The sequence below is a fragment of the Scyliorhinus canicula genome, chromosome 8, assembly GCF_902713615.1.
Source record: "Scyliorhinus canicula chromosome 8, sScyCan1.1, whole genome shotgun sequence".
In the NCBI taxonomy this organism is placed as follows: Eukaryota; Metazoa; Chordata; class Chondrichthyes; order Carcharhiniformes; family Scyliorhinidae; genus Scyliorhinus; species Scyliorhinus canicula.
The window spans coordinates 186,224,641-186,245,113 of record NC_052153.1 but is presented as its reverse complement, the minus strand read 5'-3'; the positions used below and the strand labels follow the sequence as shown (position 1 = coordinate 186,245,113).

General features: G+C 50.8%; 1 protein-coding gene across 1 annotated transcript in view; it reads right to left on the bottom strand.

The window, feature by feature from the left end:
* The window catches only part of LOC119970734 (probable ATP-dependent RNA helicase DDX60), a 174,252-nt gene that overhangs the window by 126,336 nt on the left and 27,443 nt on the right, over positions 1–20,473 (bottom strand). The window contains 1 exon segment of the mRNA XM_038805842.1: positions 1,879–2,068. Within this exon segment, the coding sequence (XP_038661770.1) occupies positions 1,879–2,068 (190 nt within the window).

The following is a 20,473-nucleotide window of genomic DNA, read 5'->3' as shown; positions in this document are numbered from 1 at the left end:
AATTATTTATTAATATCAGTATTGGAAGGTCCCTCTGCCCCTCAGTTTTCACAGCCTTTTTGAACGGGATAGTTCCAAATTACCGCTGGCATTTGTGTGAAAAAATGCTTCCTGATTTCCCTCCAAAATGTCCCAGCTCTAATTTTAAGACTGTGCCTCCGTGTTTATGATTCCCCTACTAGCGGTAATAGTTTCTCTCTATCAACTTTATCACTTCCTTTTAACATGCTAAACACCTCAATCAGGTCACCCCCTTAATCTTCTACATTCAAAAGAGTAGAAGCCAGAATGATGCAGCTTGTCCTCAAAACTCTCTCAGCCTAAGTGAAGCCAGGATAAGATCTGGAATGCACTCCCTGATAGTGTGGTGGGGGCCACTTCATTCAAGGCATTTACGAGGGAATCGGATGACCATCTGAAAAAGTAGAATGCGCAGGGTTACGAGGAGAAGGTGGGGGGATGGCACGAGATGCATGGCTCAGTCAGAGAGATGGCTCAGTCAGAGAGATGGCGCAGAAATGATGGGCCGAATGGCCTCCTTCAGTACTGCAACAGCTAAGAACATAGAACAAGAACAAAGAACAACAAAGTATAACGAATAAAGAACAAAGCACAAAGAACAAATAACAAGGAAGAACAAAGAACAACAATAAAGAAGAACAAGGAACAACAAAGAACAAGAGCAAGAAGAACAAAGACGAACAAAAAACAGGAGCAACAAAGAACAAAGAACTGAGAACTAAGATCAACAAAGAACAACAAAGAACAAAGAATAAAAAAGAACAAAGACCAAAGAACAATGAAGAACAAAGAAAAAAAAGAGCAAAGAACAATAAAGCACAGAATCAGGCCCTTCGGCGCTCCAAGCCTGTACCAGTCATGATACCACCCTTGGCCAAAACCCTCAGCACTTCCTAGTGCCATACCCCTCTATACCCATCCTATCCATGTATTTGTTGAGATTGCTTTTGAACGCCATTTGAACGTTATGTGATTCTGTGCTGCACTTCAAAGACTTCTGAGGTGAGGTGGCTGAAACCTTTATAAGCTGCAATTTTGAAGAAACTTTGCAGGACCATCAGGAGACAGAAAGCAGTGTGGGTCTTATTGGCCAGTTCTATCAAAAGCTGGCACAGGAATGATGGACTGAATGGCCTTCTGTTTTCTATGACTATCATTCTATGCTTCTTAGTGAATTTTCTTCACATTGTTCTCCAAGCTTGCCCCATCCTTATATGTACCCTGGTACCATGTTCTAATAATCAGAACAATAATAATCTTTATTATTCTCACAAGTAGGCTTACATCAACACTGCAATGAAGTTACTGTGAAAATCCCCCAGTGGCCCCATTCTGGCTGTTCGAGTACACTGAGGGAAAATTCAGAATGTCCAAATTACCTAACCGCACGTCTTTCGGGACTTGTGGGAAGAAACCGGAGCACCCGGAGGAAACCCACGCAGACACAGGGAGAACGTGCAGACTCCGCACAGACAGTGACCCAAGCCAGGAATCAAACCCGGGTCCCTGTCGCTGTGAAGCAACAGTGTTAACCACTGTGCCACCATGCCGCCCTGTAAAGAGGGCTTTGATGACCATCGAGTGGTCCATAAATATCCTCAGAAAAGTGCTGCAATACGGTTGAGCAGGAAGCTCTCCCATTCGCACATGCGATCAGGATTGGAAGAATTCTAGGTTGATATTCAACCTGTTCAAGCGACAATATGAACACACCTTCCTCGTCTGGAAGCGGGACTTAAAACCAGAACATCTGGCCGAGAGATAGGGTATCACCACTGCACCACAAACTCTCTGCCTTTTGTACCAATATATGTTTATACAACTATGAAAGTGACGGAAGATGAGGTTCATCCTTACCTTAAAGAATGCAATGACGTACTTTGCCTTTTTTTTGGTCAAGTCGAACAGAAAACTCTCCACCAGATAAAAAAAGTGGAGCTGCTGCCCGGGGTCGAGGGACGCCTCGTGAATGTACGTCATCATTAAAGAGTCACCGTCAATAACAAAGAATTCAGATTCCACAAAGTCACGCAGTAAGCTCACCTTCCTGTTCATCAGAAAGAAAGCGGATGGTTAAACCAATTGAGTCAGTTCAAAACATGGAGGGAAAATGATCTGCACCACCCCAGTTTATAAACACCCGTAGCCCATCCTCACATTGCCCCAGCCATAGAATCACAGCATCATACACGTCAGAAGGAGGCCATTTGGCCCATTATGCCAACGCTGACCCTTTCCAGGAGCTACTCACACTCCCCATGTTCCGCACTATTGCATTCCTGCACCAGGACACACTCCACATCGACTCTCTGCGTAGGAAAAGATTTATTTTTTATGATCTTCAGCATGTGTTTAGAAGAAGGACAAACCTTGGCTTAGCATTACCTGGATCTCTGGATTTCTAGTCCAGTAACAATACCACTGCACAGTGTCTCTGTGGAATGCACTTTGTCTCTGAGTGACAGTGTAAGTTGAGTGTGGACCGAGCATGTGAATGGAGTGCTGATTTACAATGGGGATACGGGTGTCACCTGAAAACTGAATTCCACATTGGGTAAGAAAACTACAACGTGACCGTGTCCTCACTCTGCCAAACTCCTCACTAGTCAGAGATCCCTCTATGTTGGGACTGAGCACTGCGTTCATCAGCGAACGCTCCTCACCTCTGACCTTGGGTTGGAAGGAAAGTCGTTGATGAAGCAGCTGAAGATGGTTAGGTCTCGGCACGAGGCTTTTTCTCCGGTTTGTGCGTTCTAAGGCAGGTGATTCTCATGTGTCAGTGGGAATGTTACATTTATTTAGGAGTGTCCTTGTAGCATTTCCTCTGCCCTCCTAGTCATCGCTTGCCACTGCGGAGCTCGGAGTAGCCCACTTGTGTCGGGCATGCGGACAATGTGGCCTGCCGATCGCAGCTGGTCGAGCAAACCAGTGCCTCGATACATTCGATATAGACGAATACCCTCTGATGACTGGGTAAAGGAAAACAGTTGTGGTGGATGGAGAACAATCATCTCAGCTCCAGGACATTACTGTAGTAGTTCCGCAGGAAACTGCCCCCAACCATCTTCAGCTGCTTCATCAATGATCTTCAAACAGAATGATCCCTGGAATGAAGAACTTGTTGTATGAGGAATGGTTGAGGACTCTGGGTCTGTACTCGTTGGAGTTTAGAAGGATGAGGGGGGATCTTATTGAAACGTACAGGATACTGCGAGGCCTGGATAGAGTGGATGTGGAGAGGATGTTTCCACTTGTAGGAAAATCTAGAACCAGAGGGCACCATCTCAGACTAAAGGGACGATCCTTTAAAACAGAGATGAGGAGGAATTTCTTCAGCCAGAGGGTGGTGAATCTGGGGAATTCTTTGCCGCAGAAGGCTGTGGAGGACAATTCACTGAGTGTCTTTAAGACAGAGATAGATAGGTTCTTGATTAAAAAGGGGATCAGGGGTATGGGGAGAAGGCAGGAGAATGGGGATGAGAAAATATCAGCCATGATTTAATGGCGGAGCAGACTCGATGGGTTGAGTGGCCTAATTCTGCTTCTATGTCTTATGGTCTTATAAGGTTAGAAATGGGGATGGTCACTGATGACAGCACCATTTGAGACTCCTCAGGTATGAAGGAGTCCAAATGCAGCACAACATGGACAATATCCAGGCTTGGGCTGACAAGCAGCAAGTAACATTGCACAAGTGCCAGGCAATGACAATCACCAACAAGAGAGAATCCAACCATTGACCCTGGACATTCAATGGCATTGCCATTGCTGAATCTCCCACAATTAACACCCCGTGGGTTAACTTTGATCATAAACCAAATTGGACTAACCAAATTAATGGTGGGGCTACAAGAGAAAGTCACAAGCTAGGAATCCTGCTGTGAGTAACTCACCTCCTGACTCCCCAAAGCCTGTTCACCCCCCATAAGACACAAGTCAGGAGTGGAATGGAATACTCTCCAGTGGCTGGATGAGTGCATCTCCAACAACACTCAAACAGCTAGACACGATTCAGGACAACGCAACCCACTTGATTGGTACCCCATCCACAACCATACACCCCCTCCACCTCAGGGGCAACCGTGTGCACCACCTACAAGATGCACTGCAGGAACTCACCAAGGCTCCTTAGGCCGCACCTTCCAAACCCACGACCACTACCAAGGGTGACAGATACATGGGAACACCACCAAGTGGATGTTCCCCTCACTCACCATCCTGACTTGGAAATGCATCGTCATTCCTTTATTGTCGCTGTGTCAAAATCTTGGAACTCCCTCCCTGACAACATGTAGGTGTATCTACATCACAGGGATTGCAACGGTTCAAGAATGGCTCACCACCATCCTCTCAAGGTGAAATCAGGCATGGGCAATAAATGTTGACCGAGCCAGTGATGCCAAGATCCCATGAATTAATTAAAAATTGCTTTCTCACAAATGCCCCCTCCACATTTATTCCATTGTGTATGATCTGATCATTCGAAAGCATGGCACCTTTATTTGCACAGGTGGAGACAGGTTGTTTCTCAAAGTGGACAACTTCTGAGTCTCCTGTGTGTAATTGTCCAGGTTGCTGTGTGATTTCACACATATTCAGGTTACAGAGACGTGGTGGTTTCCCCTTTAAGGGCAACATAGCAGATAAGGTTCACTTGGCTTGGGGGCTCAATTAGGACTCAGTGTGGGTAATCACTCCAGCGTGCAGAGTCCTCTTGGGCAGAAGACATGCAGTGGACAAGATGCAGCTGTGATGCTGTCATACAATTCTTCTTATTGCTAGGATATTGTTGTGAAACCTTTGGTCTCTCCCTGTGTTCCAGTTCTATCCCTGTCCTGCTGCCTGCTTTGATCTACAGTCTTTTGGTTAGCTGCTACAACATTGCTGCATATTTGGGATTTTTGTTTAAATTACAGTCTTTGGACACTGAAACCCCTGTTCTGATAGACGAACGCAAGACATCCCTTTAGGTTCTGTGGCAAGGAGCCAATCAGTGAAGGTATATTTCTCAGCATTCTCCTATTGTCGCCTGTGATTGGTGGAGCCAGTCAGACACTTCCAGAGGAAAGGTGGGCCTTGTGAAGAGTTCCATTTTGTCTTCAGTTCGGTGAAGGAAGCTAGGCTGGGAGGTCGTGAAGAATCTCCCTATCTCTCTTTGTCAGATGATTTTAAGAGGCATTCTAGCTAAATCTGTGGAGACTGCCTTGTTTAAAAGGGCACAGACAACAATCAGAACTGGGGAACAGAGATCTTCTGAATGTGAAAGTGTCACCCATTTCCCACAGGTTGGTAACACTCTTACATATCTGTCTGACGGGCTGGGAAGAGTTCAAAATGGAAGGTTAAGTTGAAAGCATTTGTGATAACGCCGCCAGTGTTCTGTACAAAAATCAGGCAAGTGAAGCCCTGCTGATCCTGGAGTTGAAACCCAGTAATTTCACAGGGAGATGAAAGCTCCATCTGGTGGTAGAAGGGCAGAATTGCACTGATCTGAACATCCCATCCACAGCACCACGTGACAGTCAGCGACTGGAAGTGTACTGACCTAAACATTCTGTACCTAGCTCCATCCGATGGTGGAAACCAGGAACTGCGCCAACCTGAATTTCTTGTGCAAATCTATTCCCAGAGGCCACAACCACAGCAGTGAAGACTCACCTCAAAACTTATCCATTTATTCCCAGGGTGTTGTAACATTATCAATAAATCCTTTTGTGTTTCGAATGAAGTCTGTGGAAGTACAACTTTACAAGAGAACACTGCCTCCCATCTCCAACACAACAAGCATCCTTTACCACATCTCTCATACACAATATCTTTCCAGGAAAGAAACAAACTGTTCAAATAATGTGGAGAAAACATTCGCTGCTTTTCATTCTGTTCCTTGGAGTAGTGTCCTGCGGATTGCACTTTAATTCCTGCAAATCCCACATCCAAATTAGGAACACGAACAGGCCACTCAGCCCATCAATCCTGCCCCTCCATTCAGCAAGGAGACGGCTGGTTTGGCGGCAAAGTCAACCCCACATTCCTGCCTACCCCTGCGACATGGTAGCACAGTGGTTAGCACTGCTGCCTCACAATGCCAGGGACCTGGGTGTCCTGATATGTAGACATGCAGATAATGATACACAGACAGGCAGCTAATGAACACAGAGAACAGGACATGACCAATGAGCAGGCAGGACACTGAGGGGTGGTATCTCACTATAAAAGGCACGAGGCGCTCACACTCCGCCTCTTTCCACTGATGAACATCTACAGAGTGAGTCAGGGTGTATGTACAGTATCACACCTCCAGCACGTGGCTAAGAGCTGGTCTGTTTCAGTCAGACAGAGTAACCATACTTAGGTTAGCAGAGAGTCGAACTCACAGAGAACTGAGCTAACTGTGCTACTGGTTCAATAAATCAGATTGAACTAACTTCAAGGTCTGGAGTATCTTTTGGTTAAAGCTGCATCCAGTTGCAGCCTGTGTTATCCCAGAGTACATAACACTGGGTTCAATTCCGACTTTAAGCGTCTGTCTGGGTGGAGTTTGCACACTCTCCCCGCGTCTGCGTGCGTTTTTCCCAGTGCTCCGGTTTCCCCCCACAGTCCAGAGATGTGCAGGTAATAATAATCCAGTAATCTTTATTAGTGTCACAAGTCGGCTTACACTGACACTGCAATGAAGTTACTGTAAAAAGCCCCGAGTTGCCACACTCCATCGCCTGTTCGGGTACACTGAGGGAGAATTCGGAATGTCCAATTCACCTAACAGCACGTCTTTCAGGACTTGTGGGAGGAAACCGGAGTGGATTGACCATGATCAATGTGTGGGGTTACGGGGATAGGACAGGGGAGTGGGCCTACGGGCCTGGGGGCTCTTTCAGAGGGTCAGTGCAGACTCAATGTGCTGAATGAGCTCCTTCTGCACTGTAGCAGTTCAATGATGAACCTTTCACCCCCTTGTTAATCAAGAATCTATTCAGCTCTGCCTTAAACTCAGACTCAGCTTTCGCAACCTTTTCAGGAAGAGAGTTCCAGAAACTCCTGACTCTCTGAGCGAAAGAAATTCTCCTCATCTCAGTCTGAAATGAACAGCCCCTTATTTATAAACAGCGGCCCATTTGTAGTAGATTCTCCCACAGGAAGAAACCTCAGACGGGATTCCGCGGAGCGGACAACTCCGGCGGGAAGGAGTGGCGTGAACCACTCCGGCGTCGGGCCGCCCCAAAGGTGCGGAATCCTCTGCACCTTCAGGGGCTTGGCCAGCGGCGGAGTGGTTTGCGTCGTGCCGGCTGGCGCGGAAGGGGCTTGGGGCCACACCAACCGGCGCCGAATGGCCTCCGCCGCCGGCGCGAGTTGGCGCATGCGTGGAGTGCCAGCGTGTGCTGGCATCACCCCAGCGCATGCGCAGTGGGGTTCATCTCCGCGTCGGCCATGGCGGACTTTTACACGGCCAACGCGGAGGAATAGAGTGCCCCCACGGCACAGGCCCGCCTGCGGATCGGTGGGCTGCGATCGCGGGCCAGGCCAACGTGGGGGCACCCCCCCAGGGCCAGTTCCCCCCCCGAGGACCTCGGAGGCCACCCGGGAGCCAGGTCCCGCCGGTAAGTACCTATCTTAATTTACGCCGGCGGGACAGGCCTAAAACGGGCGAACGCTGGGCCCATCGCGGGCTGGAGAATTCAGGCGGCCCCGGGGTCCATTGCATTGCGCCGGTCCTCGCCATTCTCCGAGGTGGGCGATTCACGTCGGGGGGGGGGGGGGGGAGGGGGATTTTTGGGGGGAGGGGGATTTTTGGGGGCAGGAGAATTCGGCGGACAGCAGGGGCAGGATTCACGCCTACCCCCGGCGATTCTCCGACCCGGCGGGGGGGGGGGTCGGAGAAACCCCCCCATCATCTCCACATCCACCCTGAACTCCAGTGGATACATGCCTTACCTGTCTAACCTTCCTTCACAAAACAACCCTCCCATTCCAGGTATGAGTCTAGTAAACCTTCTCTGAACTACATCTGACGCATTTACATCTTGCCTTAAATAAGGAGACCAAAACTGTGCACAATACTCCATATGTGGCATCATCAATGTCCTGTACAACTGAAACCTTCTGACTTTTGTAATCAATCCCCCTCGCAATAAATGATAACATCCTATTAGCTTTACGAATTATTGCTATAATTGTAGACTAGCTTTCCAATGTATACTCGCCTCCCAATGCCAGAGGGTTTGGTGACCCTGCAGTTGTATCTGGGAGTCCGTTCCAAGTGTTCATGGTTTTGAGTGTAAGGCAAAGTTTCCTAATGCCAGTCGCAATTTAAGTTTGTTTTCTATTTTAAATCAAAAACCCTTTGATCAAAAGTGTAGTTTGAACGAATTTTCCAGATTTACCCGTTGCATCAGGTTACAATCTAATATATTGCTGTTAGCCCACCTCGCGAGCATTCTCCTCTCTCCTGGACAAGCCAAGGTCCACAAGGCTTTCCTTACAACTTAAACACCAGAAAATTGAGGATCCAGTTCCGTGGCTTTCCCCTGCTCCGTCTCCAAGGAACAGAAGGCCCTTGGAGGCCTCCAAGGAACAAACTGGAGGAACAGCACCTCATCTTCCGATCAGGCACATTACAGCCTTCTGGACTAAACACTGATCTCAATAACGTCAGACTGTGAACTCTCTCCTCCACCTTGACCCTATTTTTATTTCTATCAATTTATTTTCATTTCTTCCATTGATCTGTTTTTCCATTGTTCTCCCCCACCCGCTACTCTACATGGGCCGAGTTGCCCTTGGACACACTGTTCACCTTTGTTCTGTCATTCACACATGCTAATCTCTTTATGTGCCACTATCAGCTTCCTTTTTAGTCTTAATCACTACCATTTGCATTCCTTTTATCTTGCCCTCGACATCGTTGTCCATCTCCACATTTTTCTGGCCCCCTATCCAGCCCCCACCGCTCCACCCCCAACCCCACTGCAGTATAAACCTGACCCCTTTTCCAGATCTCTCCAACTTTGACAGAGTCATCCAGACTCGAAACGATAGCTCCCTTCTCTCTCCACAGATGCTGTCAGACCTGCTGAGATTGTCCAGTGTTTTCTATTTTTGTCTCCGATTCCAGCATCCACATTAATTTTGCTTCTACCTTTTCTCAGGTAAGGAGAACAAAGCTGCACACAATACTCCATGTGTGGTTTCACCAGGGCTCTGTACAGCTGCTGTAAGACATCCCTGCTCCTGTACTCAAATCCTCTTGCAATGAAGGCCAACATAGCATTTTCCTTCCCAACTGCTTGCTGTGCCTGCAGGCTTGCATTCCACGACTGGTGCACCAGGTCACGTAGGTCACTTTCTACGTCAACGTTTCTCAAACTATCACCATTTATGTAACACCTTGGGCGAGATTCTCCGCAAATGCGGAGAATCGTAAAGGCTGCCATGGGACAGGCCGTAACCCACAGCAGCCTTCACGGCCACTTCCGGGGCCGACTCTCCCCCCCCCCCCCCCTGGGCGGGGCTAGGAGCGCGGCCCCGTGCGTCACGGCGGCGTGGCCTTGACGACGGTCGTCAAGGCCGCACGTCAAGCGTCATGGCGGCTGACGCGGCCGATGACGTCAGCCGCGCATGCGCAGGTTGGACAATGCCGACCCGCGCATGCGCAGTTGGCGTCTTTCTCCTCAGCCGCCCGGCAAGACGTGGCGGCTTGATCTTGCCGGGCGGCGGAGGGGAAAGAGTGCATCTGTTTTGGACGCTGGCCCGATGATCGGTGGGCACCGATCGCGGGCCTGCCCCTCCCGAGCACAGACGTGGTGCTGCCGTGCCAATTGGGCCTCTAGATGTCCCAAACGGGCATCTGGCGCCCGTTTCACAACGGCAACGAGCAGGTGTGTTTGCTGCCATGGTGAAACGGGCGTGAAGGGCCAGCCGCTCGGCCCATCGGCCTCGGAGGATCGCCGCTCGCCCTCATCTAATCTACTGGTTACATCTTCAGAAAATTCCAGTAGTTTTGTCCAACAGGATTTTCCTTTCATATATCCAAGTTGGCTTTGTCTAATCCCGTTGATGTTTTCTAAGTGTCCTGCTATCACATCCTTTACCATAAACTCCAGCATTTTCCCTGCTCCTGGTGCTAGGCTAACCAGCCTATAATTCCATGTTTGCTCCTGTGGTAGTCACCACTTTGTGTTATATTGTATATACTGCGCTGCATCAGAGGGTATTACGGTAAGGCCCCTTTACTACAGGTACGGGGGTAGACCCTGTCTGCTGGCTCCACCCAGTAGGCGGAGTATAAATGTGTGTGCTCTCGGAGCTGCAGCCATTTCGTGAGCTGCTGCAGGAGGCCACACAACTCTGTGTAATAAAGCCTCGATTACCTTCTACCCTCGTCTCGTCGTAATTGATAGTGCATCAACCCCACCCTTCTTTTTCAAATAGCAGGGTTCCATTTGTCACCGTCCAATCTGTCGGGAATGTCCCAGAATCTGCAGAATTTTGGAAGAGGACAACCAACATTTCCATTGTTACCCTGATGACCTGTACCCTGGGATGTAAATTATGGGTGACGGGAATGTCTCCAGCAATTTTTGTCGTAACACTAATTTTCTTCAATTCCTCCTTCTCACGTGACCCTGATTCCTCAGCAATTGTGGGAAGTCATTTGTGTTTTCCTCTGTGAAGGTGCAACTGAAGTAGTTGTTTCATTGTTCCGTCATTTCCCTCTTCCCCTCTTTAGTTTATCCTGTTTTTGGACTGTAAGGGACCTACATTTGTTTTCACTAATCTTCTTCTTGCATATCCTTCCTCATGAAACCTCACACTGCCTTTACCACACTCCAACCTTGTGGCACATCGAAAATCACTACTTTTAGTGCGACTACCATTTTGTTGTTTAAATTAATCTACTTTTCAGCATTTTCCGCTGAAATTGATGAGAAACCAGTATTGTTGAAAGCCAGCCAGATTAGTTAAATACGCAGCCTTAATTGTGAGACAGTTAAAGAATAAGAAATTCATTAATCGGTAAGTTAGAAAAGCTGGGAATGTAATTTAAAATGTTTATACCTTTTTATAATTATAAACATATAGCACTTGAATATTAATACAGACTTTTAAAGTGCTGTGCGAATTGCGTATATCTCAGGCCACGGAATGAGGAGATAATATTAAACTTGGCATGGAGGACAGAGTAGGCCCTTTGATAAGAGACCCAGCCTACCTCAAGATAAGAGACATAGTGTTAGGAGAAGAGGGGCAGCATGGTAGCATGGTGGTTAGCATAAATGTTTCACAGCTCCAGGGTCCCAGGTTCCCAGGGTCCCAGGTTCGATTCCCGGCTGGGTCACTGTCTGTGTGGAGTCTGCACGTCCTCCCCGTGTGTGCGTGGGTTTCCTCCGGGTGCTCCGGTTTCCTCCCACAGTCCAAAGATGTGCGGGTTAGGTAGATTGGCCAGGCTAAATTGCCCTTAGTGTCCTAAAAAATAAGGTTAATGGGGGTTGTTGGGTTACTGGTATAGGGTGGATACGTGGGCTTGAGTAGGGTGATCATTGCTCGGCACAACATCGAGGGCCAAAGGGCCTGTTCTGTGCTGTACTGTTCTAATTCTAAAGTCGTCATAATTCTGGGACAAGATGTAAAATTAGCTAAAAACCAACGGGGCTCATTCTTATCTGATTATTGGCAAGTTAAAGACCAATTGGCTATTTTTCCAACAATTGCCGAAGGTGAGATTTCAAATTGTAAGGTTAAGAAAGAGGTCTGAAGAAGACATTTAGGGTACAGGCAGGCAGGCAAAGGCAGTGAGACAGAGAAAGGCAGAGAGAGATGTTAATAGAGATGTGAACAGATGTAAAGGGAAACATGGGGGTAGCGAGGGGGAGAGAGATGTTTATGGAGCAGCGTTGAGAACTGTTTCCGATGTTTCTCGAAGGCATCAATTCAGGACTTGCTCTGAGAAAGGTGGTGAGAAATCTATTCAATTGCTAAAGTTAAACTTTCTCCTCTTACTGTTAATTACTGCTAATTGCTGTTTTTAATCTTTCGGATATGTTGTGTGGGATTCTCCGTTGCCCGGCGGCGATGTCGTAATCGGCAATCGGGTGGAAAATCCAACCCGACACCCAAATTGGGGCCGCCGCCGGTTTCTCGCCGGTCAGCCATGCTCCGCCCCCTCAGAATGGCATAATCGCGTTAGGTGCTGCACACCGTTACAACAGCGTTTGCACGTCATTGGCAAGCCCTCCCACGATGATCCGCCCCCGATGGGCTCAGTTCCTGACCGCGCGGGTGACATGTGGTTTGAGCGATCGGGAACCTGGCGTGGTGGCTGTCGGCTGTGTCCTGCGCCGTCTCATTCGGCCGTGATCTGTGTTGCTGCCCGGTGGGGGGGGGAGTGGGGGGGGGGGGGGGGGCAGGTGGGAGGGGGGGGAGCTTCCGTGAGAACTGGGGTGTCTGGTGGGGGGGTGGCCAGTGGTGTCCTGTGGGGTCACGGATGGCGGTTCGGGTCCACGCACGGACGACGCCAAGTTGAACGGTCCGACCGCTGCAGGTCGTCGCCATGCACATGTGCGGCCAAGGACCCGGCCATTCTCCGGACGTTTTCAACACGGGAGCCGGGAATTTCACCCGGCATCCCTGCTGGCCCCTCAACAGTCCGGGTGTTGGAGAGGGATCAACGCCAATTTTTAGGTCGTAAAACGCCACAAATTCTCCGTTTGAGCCGGCACTTAATGAAATGAAAATGAAAATGGCTTATTGTCACGAGTAGGCTTCAATGAAGTTACTGTGAAAAGCCCCTAGCCAATCCCAATGCAACGGATAATCCAGCCACTTATATTTTAACAATTAACATACTTTGGGATTTCAATGAAAGAGTTCTTTATTGTCATATGGATAAGTCTCCAACACGATCTGGGCTTTACGATTGGGGAAGTTATTGCAAATAGCGAACCCCATAAATCTTAGTTCATACAAATAAATACAACATATAAACCCCACACTGCACCAACACACACTCCAACCCCACACTTCCATTAACACACTCCAACCCCACACTGCCATTAACACACTCCAACCCCACACTGCCATCAACACACACTCCAATCCCACACTGCCATCAACACACACTCCAACCCCACACTGCCATCAACACACACTCCAACCCCACACTGCCATTAACACACACTCCAACCCCATACTGCCATTAACACACACTCCAACCCCACACTGCCATCAACACACACTCCAATTCCACACTGCCATTAACACACTCCAACCCCACACTGCCATCAACACACACTCCAACCCCACACTGCCATTAACACACTCCAACCCCACACTGCCATTAACACACACTCCAACCCCACACTGCCATTAACACACTCCAACCCCACACTGCCATCAACACACACTCCAACCCCACACTGCCATCAACACACACTCCAACCCCACACTGCCATCAATACACACTCCAACCCCACACACACTCCAACCCCACACTATCATCAACACACACTCCAACCCCACACTGTCATCAACACACACTCCAACCCCACACTATCATCAACACACACTCCAACCCCACACACACTCCAACCCCACACTGCCATCAACACACACTCCAACCCCACACACACTCCAACCCCACACTGCCATCAACACACACTCCAACCCCACACACACTCCAGGCCCACACACACTCCAACCCCACACTATCATCAACACACACTCCAACCCCACACTGTCATCAACACACACTCCAACCCCACACTATCATCAACACACACTCCACCCCACACACACTCCAACCCCACACTGCCATCAACACACACTCCAACCCCACACACACTCCAAACCCACACTGCCATCAACACACACTCCAACCCCACACACACTCCAACCCCACACTGCCATCAACACATACTCCAACCCCACACTGCCATCAACACACACTCCAACCCCACACTGCCATCAACACACACTCCAACCCACACTGCCATTAACACACACTCCAACCCCACACTGCCATCAACACACCCTCCAACCCCACACACACTCCTACCCCACACTATCATCAACACACACTCCCAACACCACACTGTCATCAACACACACTCCAACCCCACACTGCCATCAAACACACACTCCAAGCCCACACTGCCATCAACACACACTCCAACCCCACACAGCACTTCAACCCCACACTGCCATCAACACTCACGTCCAACCCCACACACACTCCAACCCCACACTGCCATCCACACACACTCCACCCCACACTGCCATCAACATACACTCCAACCCCCACACACACTCCAACCCCACACTGCATACACACACACAGGCCCACACTGCACATCAACACACACTCCACCCCACACTGTCCATCAACACACACTCCAACCCCACACACACTCCAACCCCACACTGCATCAACCACACACGCCAACCCCACAACAACACTCCAACCCCACACTGCCCATCAACACACACTCCAACCCCACAGCTGCCTCAACACACACTCCAACCCACACACTGCCATCAACACACACCTCCAACCCACACACACTCCAACCCCACACTGCATCAACACACACTCCATCCCCACACACACTCCAACCCACACTCCATCAACACACAACTCCAAACCCCACACTGCCATCAACACACACTCCAACCCCACACACACTCCAACCCCACACTGCCATCAACACACCCTCCACCCACACACACTCCAACCCCACACTGCCATCAACACACACTCCAACCCCACACTGCCATCAACACACACTCCAACCCCACACACACTCCAACCCCACACTGTCATCAACACACACGCCAACCACACACACACTCCAACCCCACACTGCCATCAACACACACTCCAACCCCACACTGCCATCAACACACACTCCAACCCCACACACACTCCAACCCCACACACACTCCAACCCCACACTGTCATCAACACACACTCCAACCCCACACTGCCATCAACACACACTCCAACCCCACACTGCCATCAATACACACTCCAACCCCACACACACTCCAACCCCACACTATCATCAACACACACTCCAATCCCACACTGTCATCAACACACACTCCAACCCCACACTATCATCAACACACACTCCAACCCCACACACACTCCAACCCCACACTGCCATCAACACATACTCCAACCCCACACTGCCATCAACACATACTCCAACCCCACACTGCCATTAACACACACTCCAACCCCACACTGCCATCAACACACCCTCCAACCCCACACACACTCCTACCCCACACTATCATCAACACACACTCCAACACCACACTGTCATCAACACACACTCCAACCCCACACTGCCATCAACACACACTCCAAGCCCACACTGCCATCAACACACACTCCAACCCCACACACACTTCAACCCCACACTGCCATCAACACTCACTCCAACCCCACACACACTCCAACCCCACACTGCCATCCACACACACTCCAACCCCACACTGCCATCAACATACACTCCAACCCCACACACACTCCAACCCCACACTGCCATCAACACACACTCCAACCCCACACTGTCATCAACACACACTCCAACCCCACACTGCCATCAACACACACTCCAACCCCACACACACTCCAACCCCACACTGCCATCAACACACACTCCATCCCCACACACACTCCAACCCCACACTGCCATCAACACACACTCCAACCCCACACTGCCATCAACACACCCTCCAACCCCACACACACTCCAACCCCACACTGCCATCAACACACACTCCAACCCCACACTGCCATCAACACACACTCCAACCCCACACACACTCCAACCCCACACTGTCATCAACACACACGCCAACCACACACACACTCCAACCCCACACTGCCATCAACACACACTCTAACCCCACACTGCCATCAACACACACTCCAACCCCACACACACTCCAACCCCACACTGTCATCAACACACACTCCAACCCCACACTGCCATCAACACACACTCCAACCCCACACACTCCAACCCCACACTGCCAAAAACACACACTCCAACCCCACACACACTCCAACCCCATACTGCCATTAACACTCACTCCAACCCCACACACACTCCAACCCCACACGGCCATCAACACACACTCCAACACCACACACACTCCAACCCCACACTGCCATCAACACACTCCAACCCCACACTGTCATCAACACACTCCAACCCCACACTGCCATCAACACGCACTCCAACGCCACACTGCCATCAACACACACTCCAACCCCACACTGTCATCAACACACACTCCAACCCCACACTGCCATCAACACACACTCCAATCCCACACACACTCCAACCCCACACTGTTATCAACACACACTCCAACCCCACACTGCCATCAACACAAACTCCAACCCCACACTGCCATCAACTCACACTCCAACCCCACACTGCCATCAACACACACGCCAACCCCACACTGCCATTAACACACACTCCAACCCCACACTGCCATTAACACACACTCCAACCCCACACTGCCATCAACACACACTCCAATCCCACACACACTCCAACCCCACACTGCCATCAAAACACACTCCAACCCCACACTGCCATTAACACACACTCCAACCCCACACTGCCATCAACACACACTCCAACCCCACACTGCCATCAACACACACTCCAACCCCACACACACTCCAACCCCACACTGCCATCCACACACACTCCAACCCCACACTGCCATCCACACACACTCCAACCCCTCACTGCCATCAACACACACTCCAACCCCACACTGCCCATCAACACACACTCCAAACCCCACACTGTCATCAACACACACTCCAACCCCACACTGCCATTAACACACACTCCAAACCCCACACTGCCATCAACACACACTCCAACCCCACACTGCCATCAACACACCCTCCAACCCCACACTGCCATCAACACACACTCCAAACCCCACACACCCTCCAACCCCACACGGCCATCAACACACACTCCAACCCCACACTGCCATTAACACACACTCCAACCCCACACACACTCCAACCCCATACTGCCATTAACACACACTCCAACCCCACACACACTCCAACCCCACACTGCCATCAACACACACTCCAACCCCACACTGCCATCAACACACACTCCAACCGCACACTGCCATCAACACACCCTCCAACCCCACACACACTCCAACCCCACACTGCCATCAACACACACTCCATCCCCACACACACTCCAACCCCACACTGCCATCAACACACACTCCAACCCCACACTGCCATCAACACACCCTCCAACCCCACACACACTCCAACCCCACACTGCCATCAACACACACTCCAACCCCACACACACTCCAACCCCACACTGTCATCAACACACACGCCAACCACACACACACTCCAACCCCACACTGCCATCAACACACACTCCAACCCCACACTGCCATCAACACACACTCCAACCCCACACTGTCATCAACACACACTCCAACCCCACACTGTCATCAACACACACTCCAACCCCACACTGCCAACACCACACACTCCAACCCCACACTGCCATCAACACACACTCCAACCCCACACACACTCCAACCCCACACTGCCATCAACACACACTCCAACCCCACACTGCCATCAACACACACTCCAACCCCACACTGCCATCAACACACACTCCAACCCCACACACACTCCAACCCCACACTGCCATCAACACACACTCCAACCCCACGCTGTCATCAACAAACACTCCAACCCCACACTGCCATTAACACACACTCAAACCCCACACACACTCCAACCCCACACTGCCATCAACACACACTCCAACCCCACACTGCCATCAACACACACTCCAACCCCACACTGTCATCAACACACACTCCAACCCCACACACACTCCAACCCCACACTGCCATCAACACACACTCCAACCCCACACTGCCATCAACACACACTCCAACCCCACACTGCCATCAACACACACTCCAACCCCACGCTGTCATCAACAAACACTCCAACCCCACACTGCCATTAACACACACTCCAACCCCACACTGCCATTAACACTCACTCCAACCCCACACTGCCATCAACACACACTCCAACCCCACACACACTCCAACCCCACACTGCCATCAACACACACTCCAACCCCACACTGCCATCAACACACACTCCAACCCCACACACACTCCAACCCCACACTGCCATCAACACACACTCCAACCCCACACTGTCATCAACACACACTCCAACCCCACACTGCCATTAACACACACTCCAACCCCACACTGCCATCAACACACACTCCAACCCCACACTGCCATCAACACACACTCCAACCCCACACACCCTCCAACCCCACACTGCCATCAACACACACTCCAACCCCACACTGCCATTAACACACACTCCAACCCCACACTGCCATTAACACACTCCAACCCCACACCCACACTGCCATCAACACTCACTCCAACCCCACACTGCCATCAACACACACTCCAACCCCACACTGTCATCAACACTCACTCCAACCCCACACACACTCCAACCCCACACTGCCATTAACACACACTCCAACCCCACACTGCCATTAACACACACTCCAACCCCACACTGCCATCCACACACCCTCCAACCCCACACTGCCATCAACACACCCTCCAACCCCACACTGCCATCAACACACACTCCAACCCCACACACCCTCCAACCCCACACGGCCATCAACACACACTCCAACCCCACACTGCCATTAACACACACTCCAACCCCACACACACTCCAACCCCATACTGCCATTAACACACACTCCAACCCCACACTGCCATCCACACACACTCCAACCCCACACTGCCATCAACACACACTCCAACCCCACACTGCCATCAACACACTCCAACCCCCACACTGCCATCAACACACCCTCCAACCCCCACACTGCCATTAACACACACTCCAACCCCACACTGCCTCAACACACACTCCAACCCCAACTGCCTTCAACACACACTCCAACCCCCACACCCCCCCACCCCACTGCCATTAACACACACTCCAACCCCACACTGCCATCAACACACACTCCAACCCCACACTGCCATCAACACACACTCCAACCCCAACACTGCCATCAACACACACTCCAACCCCACACACACTCCAACCCCACACTGCCATCCAACACACACTCCAACCCCACACACACTCCAAATCCCACACTGTCATCAACACACACTCCAACCACCACCTGCCATCAACACACACTCCAACCCCACACTGCCATCAACACACACTCCAACCCCACACTGCCATCAACACACACTCCAATCCCACACACACTCCAACCCCACACACACTCCAACCCCACACTGCCATCACCACACACTCCAACCCCACACTGCCATCAACACACACTCCAACCCCACACTGCCATCAACACACACTCCAACCCCACACACACTCCCACCCCACACACACTCCAACCCCACACTGCCATCAACAGTCATTCCAACCCCACACTGCCATCAACACACACTCCAAACCCACACTCACTCCAACCCCACACTGCCATCAACACACACTCCAATCCCACACACACTCCAACCCCACACTGCCATCAACACACACTCCAACCCCACACTGCCATCAACACACACTCCAACCCCACACTGCCATCAACACACACTCCAACCCCACCTGCCATCAACACACACTCCAACCCCACACACACTCCAACCCCACACTGCCATCAACAGTCATTCCAACCCCCACACTGCCATCAACACACACTCCAACCCCACCCTGCCATCAACACACACTCCAACCCCACACTGCCATCAACACACACTCCAATCCCACACACACTCCAACCCCACACTGTCATCAACACACACTCCAACTCCACACTGCCATCAACACACACTCCAACACCACACTGCCATCAACACACACTCCAACCCCACACTGCCATCAACACACACTCCAATCCCACACACACTCCAACCCCACACTGTCATCAACACACACTCCAACTCCACACTGCCATCAACACACACTCCAACCCCACACTGCCATCAACACACACTCCAACCCCACACTGCCATTAACACTCACTCCAACCCCACACTGCCATCAACACACACTCCAACCCCACACTGCCATTAACACTCACTCCAACCCCACACTGCCATCAACACACACTCCAACCCCACACTGCCATCAACACACACTCCAACCCCACACTGCCATCAACACACACTCCAACCCCACACTGCCATCCACACACACTCCAACCCCACACTGCCATCCACACACCCTCCAACCCCACACTGCCATCAACACACACTCCATCCCCACACTGCCATCAACACACACTCCAACCCCACCCTGCCATCAACACACACTCCAACCGCACACTGCCAT